Raw genomic sequence first — 14,854 nt, 5'->3', positions numbered from 1 at the left:
GGTGACGCTTTTCTTTGTGAAGAGTTACGGTTTTAAGTGAAAAGTGTGGTTTTAGAATGTGTGGTTTAAGTTTTGCCACGTAAGGACATCTTTAAAACAATATCTGTACCCTATATTTCACTTAAAACCTATTATCGATTCAAAACAAAAAATCTATTCATATATAGTTTTTACTTTTTACATAATTTAAAAAAAACATGAGATGTGATAATAAAAATGGGACACAATACACAAATGTTTAATATGTAAAAAATATTCGATGGATTATAAAAGACCCAAACTAGATTTACTGGGCCGAATATGTGGATAAAATGGGCCGAACCCAAAAGCTTTCAACTATCAATTGGAGTTTTCGTTTCCTTTTGGGCCAATCCCACGCTATTGGTGACCAGTGACCACTGAGTGTTCTGTGTGGTAGTTGTTTTTTTGGCCCCAAAAATGAAAGGGAGGTAAAAACGGCAAACGGGAGGGAAGAAAAGATGAGGCAACGAACCAAAACCAAAAGAAAAAGGTAACAGAAATGAAGATTGGTGGCGGTGTGTTGTACGGAGGACCTCCACATGGCAGCGTCCTGCCACTCCTTTTCAGTAACCGCCCATCCTCCCTCCGGTTCACCACCGCTGTTGCTGCTTCTTCTTCTTCTACTTCCCATGTGGTCGCAGAGCACTCGTCTTTTGTTAAGGACGTAGCTGCAACTCACCCTCCTCAGCATCTCTCACAACTCTTATCTATCCTGAAAACCAGAGGTAACGTATGAATCATCATAACACATTCTGTAGAATCTCAAGTACTGAAATCGAACTAGTTAGTGTGCTCTATCTGAAGTTTCTTACCGATTGCTATGTATAATAGGTGAATCTATTATCTCTCCCGGTGCTAAGAAAGGATTAATCCCCCTTGCTATACCACTCTCAAAGAACAGCTCAGGTGTGCGTACACTGTATTAAGGACTTTGTTATCTCTTCAATTTCTCTGTTCTGTGTTCTGTTCATGTGATTTTTTTTTTATAGGTACTGTGACTGCGCTGTTGCGATGGCCCACGGCTCCACCCGAGTATGGCTCGGTGTTTGTGTTTTTCGTGTGTGTGTGGTTAATTTCATTATTGTTTGAATGATATTGCAATATTTAAACACATGCAGGATGGAAATGCCGGTGGTGGAAGTCAATAAGTATGGAGTGTGGCTGTTAGCTAAGAGTGTAAGTGGAATTTTCAATGACATTGTTATGTTTGTGTTGATTTATCTAGCCTTAATTGAGATGGTATTATGCCTAATCTTTATGTGCTGTATTTATAGGTAGACCAATTTATACACAGAATATTGGTTGAAGAAGATGCAAAGAACAGTCAGGACAGAAATGATGAACTGTTTCATGCCTCGGCGGATGCTGGGGAGAAACTTTACAGAAAGGGTGATTTTGCAGAGTCCAAAGCTTCTAGCCTAGATGTCTATCTGTTGAAAAAGGTATTGGTAAATTTCTAAAATGTCTTTTTTGTTAAAATTCCATGTGCCATGACACATCATTGCAGGAATCTAATTTGTTATCAGGTTGGTCTATTTCCAGATATCTTAGAGCGCAAAGTGATGCGACATTTTGAGGAAGGGGATCATGTAAGGTTCTCTTGTATTTGATTAGTTCCTCAAGCATTAGCTATCAGTAAATTGATTACATGTCAGTTACGTCTTTGTGTGGAAGGTTTCAGCTTTGGTAACGGGGGAATTTTATACGAAGAAGGAGCATTTTCCAGGATTTGCTCGGCCATTTGTGTTCAATGCTGAGGTTTTGTTGAGGTTGGTAGTAAGTAGTAACATTTTCCATTATTTTCTGAAGGCTGTTCAAGATGGAAGCCTGACTCTTACCCTTCATCTCCTAAGGAGTATTATGTTTTTTTCACAGGGTTGGGCGTAATGCAGAAGCTAAAGATGCTGCCAGGGGAGCTCTGAAGTCGCCGTGGTGGACTCTGGGCTGCAAATATCGGGTATACTGTATATTCCTTTATTTTGGGACTTAATTTCTTCCTTTCCTGCTATTTCTTTTGTGATGTTTGTTTTATTTAGGATGTTGCTAATATAGCACAATGGGAAGATGAACAAATTGAGTATGTCAAAGAGAAGGTCACAGAGGAGGGAAGGCAAGGAGATATTAAGAAGGGCAAGGCACCTGCACAGGTTTTATATTAGTGTCAACTATTTATTCATTTTATATCATGGCTGCAGAATTATATGATGTTCATCCTAATATAGTTTTCATTTTCAAATCGATTGCAGGTTGTACTGGATGAAGCTGCTTTCCTGTTGGATCTGGCTTCTGTGGATGGAACTTGGGATGACTATTTGGAGCGGATTGCCCAATGTTACGACGAAGCAGGACTCAATGATGTCGCAAAGTTTATACTCTACAGAGATTAATATTCCTACAGATTTGCTCCCACGCGCTGGCTGCAGTTGCTTGCCATTTCAGCAATTCCAACACTTCATTTGAAGATTTTGATTGTATAGTACTGGAAAATTTACAAGATATTCTACATGCTTTGACAATTTTTGTTGAGTTTTCATTTCATTGAAATAAAGTTAAGCTGACCTACTTGCATGCCTGTAATTTTTCTATATGATCTACATCTAAGAATCACCATACTCTTGCATTTTTCAGCCCTTTAATAAAATTGACAAGTTATTGAATACAACAGGATTAAATAGACAAAAATATGTTTAGAAACTATTATATATTGGTAAAGTGTTTGTAACATTGCAGTAGTATGTTCAAAAAGCCGTGAAAAGATGGCCTCAATTAGATATTCTTAGTAAAACATATCAACATTGATATAAGCTAGCGAAACCTGGAACCCTCTTTTAAATGTGCTTCTCAGTGCTGCACAATCGGTAAGTATGTATAGCATAACACTACTTGACTAGTGGTGCATGTATTCCATAACATGAATTTAATGTTACCAGTTTTCAGGCGTTCGAAGAGCCAAGAAATAAACAGAAAGACAGCACATAACTCCTTCCTTTATTAATAATACAACATAGATATATAATTGCTTCCTCTCCTACAGGAAGTACTGAAAAAAAAACATTAGAATTGCATTTTATGTGTTAAACAGAAAATGTGCCTTCTTTTTGGCTTTCTTCTTCCTCCCTAATAGCTTCTTCCATAAGCTTCGACCTCCTGATTTCTTAGCACGAACAATGGCCAAAGAGTTAACACTGGAGCTCTCATCCTGACCTTTAAGTCCATTCAGAACCAAAATCTTTTCTAGGGGCTGTACAAAATCTGTCATGCTAGAGCTTCTGTCACTTGCTTTGTCAACCTTTAGTTTGGTGTCATTGTCAGCCAGCATCTGATCGAGTAGAGAAGATCGACTTTTCACTTTTATGCCTTTTGGGGGGACAGTAATTATGCTTGTGGTTGTGTTATGCTCGACGGCGGTGACATTGTCAAAAAAGGATGCATCATTTGGTGAAGCTAATGCCTTCAACTGCTTCCCAAGGTTAAGGATGGTTTCTTGACACTCTGCTAACTTTTCTGTTGCAGCTGTTATCTCCCAGTCCTGCAGGAAATATCAACACCTTTCAACAACACAATACATATTTCAACATAGATCCACAGGTAAAGCAATGCCATAATTTAGTTACTATAATGATGGAGTTAAATTTTACACTGAAAGGCTTTAATCATGAAACAGAATTGCCTTTCTTCTGTTTTGTTTGTTTTTCGTAATCATTAACATATAAACATGAAACTCATAATCGAACCTTCTTTTCATTTATTTTTAATCGATAGTGTATATGTTGCTGCACAGTGTGAAGCTTAGAAACAAGTAAAAACACAATGTTGAATGGATGAAGTAACTTGCTCATCATGCTCTAGTCTTGGATCTCCCTCCTTTTTACCATAGAGAACAAGTCAACCTCATGTACAACTAAATACTATTTAGATTTTAGTTTGTGTCTCGAAAAATAATACTTTAACTTGATGAAATTTTTCCAGAATTTTTCATGTGAGAAAACGTATTCTGATTATGACAAGAAGTAAAGAGAATAAATTGAAAAGAGCTTACACTTTGTAGTGGTTTATCTTTCTGAAGAATGTCATCTTTTGAGCACTCCTTTGTCATGCTGTGAAGATGAATTTCAGTAAGTGTGGAAATCTTCAAATACCAAATTAAAGCCAAATGTTCAAAAATTATATTGGAAAGTAAATAGTATTTAAAAATTATTGATACCTTTCAAGCTGGAGCTGAAGTTCAATACATCTGGCCTCTAATTCTTCACAATGATGGTTCTTGTTCTCTAGTTCCACTTCTAATGCCAAAACCTTGTGATGAGCCTCTTTTAATTCAGCTTCTGTAAACTGAAAACTAACATCCGCACTTATCGATGTTTCATTTTGAATTTGACCTTCAAGTGCTTTATTGGATTCTTTCAGGTTTTGTAGCTCCAATCTCAAACTAGCAATAGTTTTCTCTGATTCCTGAAGTTGATTCATTATGGGTTCTGTTCTCCTAGCAGCAGTTTGAAGGCTACTTTCCAAGACTTCCTTTTCGGCTTCACAATTGACCTCATTAACACTTTTAAACTCTTCCTTATGATCATTTTTCATCGCTTTGGTCTGATAATCATGGCCATCGGAATTAGTTAGCAGTGGCACACATGACAACTGTTGTTTGGGAAGATGCAACTTATCTACTTCAGGAAAATGACTTGTCATCCTAATTTCAGCTTCATTTTCACTTCGTGTCTCATCCCAGTCAAATTGTTTCTTAACAGCATCCCTAATACTAGAAACATCCTGAAGAGAAAAGCAATGATTCATAATCCAATCCAAAGTTGTGGTCAGTTCTGCAACAAAATTTTCAGTATCAGCCTTGCCGTTCAGTAGTTCATAACACAGATGGAGAAATCGCTGCAAGACATTATTAAGTTCAGATGTTTTCCACTGGAGAACACGGACCATGTAGTCTGTCGTCGTTTCTAGATTATTGTCTGAACTTCCATCTCTTCTACAAAGGGGATTTGAATCATCATAAGCCTCAGCAGGCATGCTGATCCCTTCAATAAGTTCAACTATCTTGCTAATGGATTTACTCAGATCAGTCCCAGTTTCTTGTTTTCTACTCTTTATTGATGAGATCTCAGCAACATTTACTTCACCAGATTGGGGTACAAGAGAACTTTGAGGTTTATCTGTTGTTTCAAAATGACCACGGGTTTTGCTTGAATGAAACTCACATTGGTCTGAATTGTTTAGACACCCCAAAGCAACTTTGATGTCCTCAGTTATATCATCAACGGTCTTATGAGTGACGAAGTTTCGCTCCAAGATCATTTTTACAACATGATGAAGCCAACCAGGAATGTTACCCTCGAAAATGTCACCGGAACAGGTTTCATGGTTTGATGTTGCAAAGTCAGCCGTATGATCAGACACCGGAATGATCTCCTTACCAACTACTTCAGAGATATTTTCATCTGGTCCAATCTCTGAGAGATCCTTTATTCCATTATCTGCTTCTAAAGAAGCATGAGAACGTTCAGAGGCTTTTTCAACAGAGATAACTGCTAATTTTTCCATTTCAATGAAGTCATCCATAAGGTTTATGTCTGAGCTTCCAACACTTCTGCATGACAATAGTTCCTTCTGTTTTGCACATCTGAGGATCTCCAACTCTGAGACCAATGCAGAAGGCCAAGACTCAGCACAGCTAACCTTATCATCACTGCTAACGTCAGACATTGATGCCAAAGAGAACTCGTGTGATGCAAGAATACTTCTAGGCTGCTCCAATGCTACTTGACCTTTGGAGAATTCTTCGATCTGTGACTCAAGTTGCAATAGTTTTGAGGCGGTGCGGGCAAGCATTGATCTTGAGAATTGGAGTTCACTGGCTTTCCTATTAAGGGACTCTTTCAAAGTCTTGTTTTCTTCTTGCACAGCATGTAGTTGCTCAGTTAAGGTAGTGATTCTTCTATTGGTACTCTCAAGGGGATTGTCCGTTGAAGATTCAATTACATAGGATGAGTTCACCATTTTCTTCTTCATATCAAGTGATTCCCATCCCAACATTTCAACTTCATTCTTCATTTTCGCCAAGGCTGCCGGACCTGGTAACCGTTTTCGAACCAAAAGACGCAATCTCTGACATTCTGATTCTAACTTGGCAATTTTTCTGGCACTCTCTAGGTGCTGCTTATGAGAAGCATCAGCTGTTCTGCGATTAAATTCAATCTCCTCATTTCGGATCTCAAGTTCCTTGCCAAGCACTCGAACCTCATACTTTAGAGATGTGTTGTCTTTCTCGGCAAACTCCAACTTAATCATCAGTCCATTATGATCTGCCTCTGCCTGAGTCAATTGTCTTTTCAGATCTTCAATCAAATTTTCTTTTGCAAGAATAGATTTATTAAGATGAGCATTTTCAACGGCTGATCTAGCAAGCTCTTCAGTGGTCTCTGATAGCTGCTCCTCCAAAATTAAGCGTGCTTGTTCAAATTCTTTTGAAACCTTCATGACAGCATCTTGAATTCGTTGCTCTTGTTCTTCTCTAACAAATCGCAACTGTTGCATACATTCCTTGAGAGCACCATCCAGATGGCTCACTCTTTCTTCATAAACTATTTGCTGCTGCATTGATTCTTCAAGATATTGCTTCATAGACACCATTTCGGCTTCTGCCTTCTCCCATCCTACACCAACATTTTACGAGATCCTGAATTATTAACAGGAAGGCAAATGATAAACCAGTATACAGAAACTGTGCAAATTTTACCTGTCACTGCTTCTTGTGCAATTTTTGTTTGTTTCTTCACCTGCTCATCTCTCAACTTGTTGTCGGAAATTGTAGAAGCAAGCTTATCATTCAATCTTTTCAAATCTTTTTCCAATTCTTCTTTTTCTGCTAGAAGTGCCTGTACCTACAACAGAAAGGCAGAGCATGAAACAAAAACCATTTTTATCAAATGATAAAGCACATATTACACTTAACAAACTTATGATCCCTAACGAATACCACTGTTATGTATGAAAATAAAAAAAGATATTTGTTATCAGAATAAAACCACTGATTTTAGACATAATCAAATTACCTTTTTATTCTCAACCAAACAAATTACCTCCTCGTTTTCTTTTGAAGTGTTATTTGCTTTGTCAGTTGCTGCCTTTTCCGAGGACTTTTTCCTCCAAAGCCAAGACTTGTGATCCATACTGATTAGAATGCTTCAAATGATGAAAAATCTGCATGGATCTTTCAGTAAGAGAAATAGGAATTGCAGTACAAATATAGAATAATGAATTCATCATAGGAATAAACCAAGCTAACAAGAATAATGACTTCACTTCTTTCAATACTAATAGTTGGATGAGCACCATTGAGAAGCACTACATCATTAATTTATCAAATTTCATTGAATAATATGGTCCTCAACAAGTAGCTAGATCATATATGAAGAATTTTAAGCACACGTGATCGATTGTTCTGTCATAGTACGATAGCTGTAGCCAAAGGAAAATATGTGCGCGTGCATATAAAAATAAAATATTTAAACTCTCTTATTTACATAGGCATGTACATTGTCGGCACATGACATAACATTTCATAAAGAATTGTAATTAACACAACATCAACCTGAAAAACAAAAGAACTTCAACAGAGAAATCATTGACATGCATTGTATGGTTTGGTTTCTGAGTTTCTGACCTATTAAGAATGAAGGTGGTTGTGCATTGATCGTCCATCAAAGACAACAAAAAGGAACAGTGAAATGCTGTAGTTGAGCTGAGAAGGAAAGACAAGGTTAGTGAAACAGAGACATATGATTAATAATGTGTGAATTGTGAGTGTCTGAATCAGTTACCGAAGCTAAGGGCACAGAATTGCAGGAAAATGACTCAGCCTCTGAGTAGTCTCAGCAGCACCACAACTCACAACCACCTCACCTCCTTTTAAAAGAGAAACAACATGTGTGTGTGTGTATGTGTGTGTTTGGTTCGCCAGAAATAAATAAATAAGACGGGAAAGTGAAAGTTAAGTGTACTGAGTCCAATAGAAAAAGACAGAATAATAGATATTTGCTCGCTTATTAAAATAATATGATCTTTAAGAAATTGAAAATTTGATATTATTAGTAAGAGAGTTAATGGTAGTATAAAATAGTATAGTATATGTATGATGGGTACTATATCATGAATGTAATGATCTCCCTGACTTATACAATAATTTGCATATACTATACCAGTATTTTGTGAGAATCGAGAAGAAAGAAAGAAAGAGGAGAAAGTGTCGGTTTGGTGGGTTAAAAATCTGAGTGTTTTGACCACTAAAGGAAGGACGAGAAAGAGAGAGAGAGTAGGGTAGGGGCACATACTTCCCTTCTTCATTTCCTTCACGCGCCTAACAACAATTTTATTCACTTGTTAGTTGTTACTTGTAGTGAATAGCTTAAAATAAGTTAGACAAGTTAGATATCAGCCAAGAGCCAACCAAGATCATGATATATCTTAGGCAAGTTTTATAAAAATATTTTTAAATTATCTACCAAAATATATTTTTTGGTGATTCAGGTTTGGGTTTTAAACTTTTAATTACCATCAGCGTCCTCTGTTTTTTTTAACCCTTTCTTTGTGGTCCCTAAACCCTAATCTGCTCCTTATATTCGGCATTTAGGAACCAAACGCAAAGCAGAAAAAAGGTACCTTGCCAATATGCCATGTTTGTCTCCATTCTAATTAGCTTATGATGCAATACTGTGTTACTCTTTTATAGCAGAGCTTCTTAATTACAAATGTAAAATATTTAACATTAAAAGGAGAGCATAATTCTAGTTAGAGTCTCTTTCTTATGATAATATTATCCCTCATAAATAACGGCATATCGATAATTACATCATTGAATATCGTTTACTTAAGTTTTTACATTTGATTGATTTATTTCGAAAGGATTATATTAGGTAATTAATGATTTGAACCACATGAAGAATTGGCTCTAAAATTAGTTCATTTCAAAAACATAAACGGTCAGAGTTAATGCCGAAATCGTAATTTAATGCATATATTCTGACACGTGTGTGTTCACATTGATAATGAGTCAATACTTGGTTAGTGTGATATTTGGGTTCTTTTCTGTCAAGCCGAATTAAATCTGTGACATGTTACCACATCGATAACAATAATGTTTAGAAGATAATAAACCGTCAGTTTAAATAATATAAAATTATTTTATTTAATATTTATTATTGATTGTTAGAATAATCATATGATTTTAGATATAATGAATATGTGATGGCGAATATTATATAAATAAAATTATAAATATTATATTATATAAAATAATTTTAATGTTGTCCCCTAACATTATCAATTGAAAATTAGAGAATATAAAAACTGAAAAAAGGCGCATATTTTTTGTGGTTGCATCGGATGCCATAGCAATAGCGTTGGAGCATTAGTATCTGAAATAGAGGATGTTACTATAAAAACACGTAAAATATCTTTTTGTAAAGATATTTATGTGTTATATTATTATTGGACGTATTAATAAATCGGTTATTTTTTAATTTTTTTAACAAATTATACTAAAACCAACTTTTTTATAACAATAATAATAAACTCAATTGTTATCAGAATCAACCAATTAATATAACCCACTAGATTATGTTTTATTTTAAATAAAAATCAAGAATATATTTATTTTCTTATCAAAAAATTTATACATAATTCGGTTTAAATTGTGTAAATCGATCGGATCAAATCAGATCTAATAATTATAATACAAACAATTAAATTTATTATTATTGTTATAATAAATTAATTTTGTTATAATTTATTAAAAAATAAATTATTAACCGATTTAATAAAGATATCCAATAATATTATGATATATGTAAATTTTTTAGTATCTTTATAGAAGTGGTTTCATCTCCAAATGTACCAAGTAGTAGCAAATAACAACTAAATTTTTATGCATAGCGTGGTTGGAACATTAAATGAAATGGTTAAGTTGTTGCATGTCTCTCTCAGGATAGCTCTTTATTTCAGTGTCAGGGAAATTAGATTCTAGAGGCCCACAAATTTTTTCCCAATTAACCATTGTTAGATATGTCATAAAATCCCTAAATCCCACAATTTTTTGCCCTTTGCTTTGCCTCATTATTACACCGTGTTGACATTTAGTCATTTACCCCTTCAGATTTTCAGTTTTGACAATGGGAGATCACATTTAGCTGTGACGATTAAGAAATAAAATTGAGAAACTACATGAAAAAATGAGCTTGATGCTCTGTGTTCATTCGTTTTTTTTTAAATGTTTTTTTTGGTATTTTTTGTCTGGACTGGGTAGACAAAAAATAACATTTTAAAAAAACTGAGTATTGTTAAAAAAAAAACACTTTTGGAATTGTTTTAAAAAACTATATTGTATGTGACTTGTATTTTTGGTCGGTGTTGTATGTGTATTTTATAGAGCCCAAATAGGTTTTGGTAATAAAAGATATGGGCTCAGCTAGATCTTTTAGGCCTACAAGTTGTCCAATATAGTTAACCCAAATTTCAATCTTAATCTTTAAATCTGTGGAAAAATTGAATTCATACACCTTTTTGGTTATATTTTTTAAAAAAACTATTTTTGTTACAAATTATGTAAGTTTTTTTTGTCTCCCAACTAAATACTGTTCAAAAGACTAAGATAAAAAAAACTGTTAAAAAAAACAAAAAAAAAAAAACAAAGGGTTATAGTTTACCATAACCATAAAAAAATGTGAATTACGGATTTATTAGATAACTAATTTTTCTTTAACCAACAACTAATAAAATAATGAATGATCAAAGATTAAGGAAAAAAAAAAGAGAAACATTGTCTTAATCGCATTTTAATATTATTTTATATCGATGAGTGATTTTGGCGTGTATTTTTTAAGATTATTTGAAATACGAGTAATTGAGTGTAACACAAGGTGTGTGTATGAGATTAGGAGTGTTCAAATTCAAACCGATTTAAATTAAACTGCTCATCTAATTCAATTTAAACCAAAAATCGATTAAAATTGCACTAATTCGAATTTGATTGGATTTTATTTTTTGCAAATTGTTGGATCGTATCGGATTTAAGATCTACTTTTCATAATCGATCCAATCCAATCCAAATCGTACAATATACTATAATATTATTATTTTTTTATTATTATATTTATAATTATACTTATAACATGTTCAATTTGTTATAATTTTTATATTATTCATGTATTATTATTATTTAATAAATATTTTATGTTCAAAATGTTATTTATTTATTTATTTTAATTAACCTATAATTTTATTTCTATTTTTATATTATCGTTGGCTTTTTAAAATATTGTTAAGACTTAATATATCATTGTTGATTATTTAAAATTTGTTGATTTCCAAATCGCTTGAAATTAGATCGGATCGAATTTTTAAAAAAAAAACCACTCAACCTAAACTGCAGCGCAAATAAAATTAGTGTTCGAATCGAATGAGTTTTTTACTCAAAACTGATCCAAACCTCACTGAAAACACTCCTACATGAGATGAATGATACTTATTGTGCTCATCAAGATTTTCAAAGCCCTAAAGGGAAATTAAACAAAATTAAATTTGACCTTAAATATATAATAAGCATTATGCTTAGCTTTGCAAAAAGAATAAGGTAGTGACAACTTGACAGTTGGAAATGATAATTTCACACAAGTTGGTGAAAAGTTTGTATTGAGCACCAAACGTTGTTCCTATTAACAGAAAGAAAAATAGTGCACCCTCCAAAGTCCATGTCCATCACATTCAATACACAAATAAATTCAGCCAAAACAAGAAATCAGCAAGTGATGAATAATCTCCAAACGATCCCAAAAACTTTACTTTTGCATCTTTTGGAGAAAAAAGTAGGTTCCCCACCCTCCTCCACTTTTATTCATTTTGGGTGTTCACAAAAGATTATTGTTAGTTCATGACCACCCACCTACCTCTTTATTTTGGCCACAACAATTGGTTATAAAAACGACTGACCAAAAGTCTTCCATTTCCCTTATTAGAAACTCGTAATCCTCTCTGCTTCGAATTTCTCCCAGATGAAATTACCCTATGATACGTTTCTTCTCTTCCAATAATAACGTCACAATACATGCATGTTTCTATGTTTTTTTCCCCTACAATTTAGATAATTACATTTCACTAAAATGAAATACAATGTTCAAAGCGAGACAAATCAAAGAAAAAGGGAATTGTGCTTGTATGTATAAAATCACTTTTCATTTATAATAATGGTTAAACATATAAAGAAAATTTATCATAAAATGTTTTGGTATTTACCTAAAGTTCAACCATGATATAGCTAGCATGGAAAAATTATCACGTATTCGTGTGTACGGTTGTGGAACTTCATGTTCTTATATATTATCAAATTTTCGGTAATATTTTTGTCTTCTAGTAAATTTTCGAATTACTATATTAACTCTTGAAGTAGATATAAAATTATGTAATTGGCCAGTTAAAAATAATTCACATAGAAATAGAATGGCTCATGGTTTCAAATATTTGCGACTTAATTAGTGTCCTAATTTTAAATTTTAACTCATTTAAAGTGTATAAGAGTAATTGATACAACAGCTCAACATTTTTATTTGTAATGTAGAGTGTTTGAAAATATTTTTATTTTTATGTAAATTTAAAAACAATTATTTTATATATTAATATTATTATAGAGCAACAATTAAATATGTTAAAAAAATTAATGCTGATAAAATTAAACAATTTGTTAATAAAGAGGAAATTAAGTATAATTAGGATAGATATTTATGTAATATACAGAAGATTTTTATTCAACTCGTATTTATAAAAATTTTTAAGTTTATTCCTTATTCATTTATTTAATTTGTATTAAGTTTATTTTTTGCAAAAATATTCTTGAATAATTATTGGGAGTAGAAGATAAAAAAGATATAATTATAAGAAAATTGTGTTATGAATTTAAATATGATAGTCATTTCTCATATATATCTATATATATATATATATTGTACTCTTTTTTCTTTTAGTTGTCTTGTCAATTTACTATTATTTTGTTGTTTTAAAATATAATATGAAATTAAGTGCTGTCATTTTTGAAGTAATATTTTAACTATATTCTTTTATTACGTTGTTTTAGTTCATTTGTATTTTTAAATTTGTTAATTTTTCTTTATATATTCCTTATTGCTTATCAGTATATCCATATATATGTTTTGATAAAGAACATATAGATAGCTTCTTCAATATTTGTTCTTAACCTTATTCAATTATTTTATTATAATTACGCAATCTAATAAAAGAATAATATATATATATATATATATATATATATATATATATATATATATATGTGTGTGTGTGTGTGTGTGTGTGTGTGTGTGTGTGTTTATCTTGTTCAATTCAAAATACTCTAATTTTAGTTATTTTTATTTGTAACTATGCTATTGTATATTGTAACATGATGATTTTATTAATTATATATAAAGTTTTAATATAAATTTATATCTTTTTAATAATTACTAAAAAATATTTATAAAAAAAATAATATATATCTTTAAGAATTATTTCAGAATATCTATACAACAAACATCATATACATATATGAGAAATGATAATACCATTCTCAAATACACAATACCACTTCCTATTAATTATACTTTTTTTATTTTATCTTCTTTCAAATCTATCCTCAATAATTATTCAATAATATCTATATAATAAAATAAATTCAATACAAATTAAATAAATTAATAAATAATAAACTTAAAAAATTTTAAAAATATAAATTAAACAAAAATTTTTTATACATAGCATAAATATCTATTCTAATTATATTTAATTTTGTCATTATTAAAAATTATTTAACTTTATCACTATTAATTTCTTAATATATTTAATTACTTTCCCATAATAATATTAAGATGTAAAATAATTTTTTTAAATTTACATGAAAATTAAAATACTTTTAAAAACTCTACATTATAATAAAAATGTTGAGTTATTCCATCACTTATTTATATATCCAATATTTTTTCACCAAAATTTTTTGTTTTATGGCATCACACAAAATTTGAAATCAATTTTCAGTGAATGAGTGAAAGCAACAAAAATGTAACTAAAAGTACCAATACCATATCATCTAGGCTCACATATATATAAGTCAGTAAAGCATCTTTAGTAAATATCGATATTTAGTTGTGAGAGGTATATTTAATGTAAATTAAAAATTTTAAAGATAAAATTGAAATAAAATAAAATTTAGAGATATTTTTAAAATATTTGATAAATTTTAAAGACAAAAAATATACTTTATTCAAAAAAAATATCTGTTAAAAACATTATGGCACTCAAATTCAAATAGTGCTAAAAACTTATTTAAAAAATTGGATTCATTTTATCCATTTTTTCTTTTTTGTTTATATGATTTATAGTTAGGGGTGGCAACACTATCCGAACCCATAGGTATCCATTTCATTCTTATCCATTTAGGACGAGTAATTATCCACCTCGGTATGGGTCGCGGTCTTGGTCGGGTCAGTCTCCTAATATATATAATATATATAATATATGTAAAATAATTAGTAAAATGATTAATGATATTGATCATATTTAAATTTTTATGTTATATATATAATGATGATTATATAAATTTTAAAATTTAATTTTATTTGTTAAATTTTAAAAATTATAGAGATAAATTAGATAGAGACGAATTAGAATTCAACTTTTTACTATCCACAAATAATAATAAAATAAATTCTACGCTGATTATTATAAAGTGGAACGGAATTGAAAGTAGGACAAAAATTCGTCCTTATCCATTCCATTACCACCCTTA

The 14,854-nt window shown here is 31.5% G+C and overlaps 2 protein-coding genes across 8 annotated transcripts; one reads left to right on the top strand and one right to left on the bottom strand.

Annotated features, from left to right (window-relative positions):
- The first annotated feature begins 369 nt into the window (after positions 1-369).
- Positions 370-2,593, top strand: LOC112800561 (protein IN CHLOROPLAST ATPASE BIOGENESIS, chloroplastic). 4 transcript variants are annotated; one of them, XM_025842891.2, is made up of 10 exons: positions 370-746; positions 853-927; positions 1,011-1,053; positions 1,140-1,197; positions 1,296-1,463; positions 1,548-1,610; positions 1,696-1,790; positions 1,897-1,978; positions 2,058-2,168; positions 2,268-2,593. In XM_025842891.2, exons 1-10 carry the CDS (start codon positions 521-523, stop codon positions 2,406-2,408), a joined length of 1,062 nt encoding a protein of 353 aa, XP_025698676.1. In that variant the 5' UTR covers positions 370-520; the 3' UTR covers positions 2,409-2,593. The 4 variants fall into 4 exon arrangements, with proteins under 4 accessions (XP_025698676.1, XP_072092760.1, XP_072092761.1 ...); XM_072236659.1 differs by having other exon boundaries at positions 399-746; positions 2,074-2,168; XM_072236660.1 differs by having other exon boundaries at positions 415-746; positions 1,140-1,201; positions 1,300-1,463; positions 2,074-2,168.
- Positions 2,594-2,890: 297 nt separating this feature from the next.
- Positions 2,891-8,411, bottom strand: LOC112800560 (filament-like plant protein 7). Of its 4 annotated transcripts, none has more exons than XM_025842889.3 (7): positions 7,854-8,411; positions 7,697-7,774; positions 7,086-7,233; positions 6,770-6,914; positions 4,226-6,686; positions 4,061-4,118; positions 2,891-3,550 (listed from the first exon to the last, which is right to left on the bottom strand). In XM_025842889.3, the coding sequence occupies exons 3-7, from the start codon at positions 7,200-7,202 to the stop codon at positions 3,089-3,091; spliced, it is 3,243 nt and encodes a 1,080-aa protein (XP_025698674.1). In that variant the 5' UTR covers positions 7,203-7,233; positions 7,697-7,774; positions 7,854-8,411; the 3' UTR covers positions 2,891-3,088. The 4 variants fall into 4 exon arrangements, with proteins under 4 accessions (XP_025698674.1, XP_025698675.1, XP_072092759.1 ...); XM_025842890.3 differs by having other exon boundaries at positions 7,113-7,233; positions 7,854-8,310; XM_072236658.1 differs by lacking the exons at positions 7,697-7,774; positions 7,854-8,411 and adding an exon at positions 7,336-7,519 and having other exon boundaries at positions 7,113-7,233.
- Between the last annotated feature and the right edge of the window lie 6,443 nt (positions 8,412-14,854).

The sequence above is a fragment of the Arachis hypogaea genome, chromosome 5 (assembly GCF_003086295.3).
Source record: "Arachis hypogaea cultivar Tifrunner chromosome 5, arahy.Tifrunner.gnm2.J5K5, whole genome shotgun sequence".
NCBI lineage: Eukaryota > Viridiplantae > Streptophyta > Magnoliopsida > Fabales > Fabaceae > Arachis > Arachis hypogaea.
Note: the sequence above shows the minus strand (reverse complement) of the source record. Positions and strands in the feature narration are given on the sequence as shown.

Coding starts and splice junctions, on each gene's coding strand:
- LOC112800561 (XM_072236659.1), top strand. CDS start 521: ATGAAGATTGGTGGCGGTGTGTTGTACGGAGGACCTCCACATGGCAGC. Junction 747..852: donor ATCTATCCTGAAAACCAGAG/GTAACGTATGAA, acceptor TATGTATAATAG/GTGAATCTATTATCTCTCCC. Junction 1,054..1,139: donor TGGCCCACGGCTCCACCCGA/GTATGGCTCGGT, acceptor AAACACATGCAG/GATGGAAATGCCGGTGGTGG.
- LOC112800560 (XM_025842889.3), bottom strand. CDS start 7,202: ATGGATCACAAGTCTTGGCTTTGGAGGAAAAAGTCCTCGGAAAAGGCA. Junction 6,915..7,085: donor GTTTGGTTGAGAATAAAAAG/GTAATTTGATTA, acceptor TTTCTGTTGTAG/GTACAGGCACTTCTAGCAGA. Junction 4,119..4,225: donor CTTCAGCTCCAGCTTGAAAG/GTATCAATAATT, acceptor TCATCTTCACAG/CATGACAAAGGAGTGCTCAA.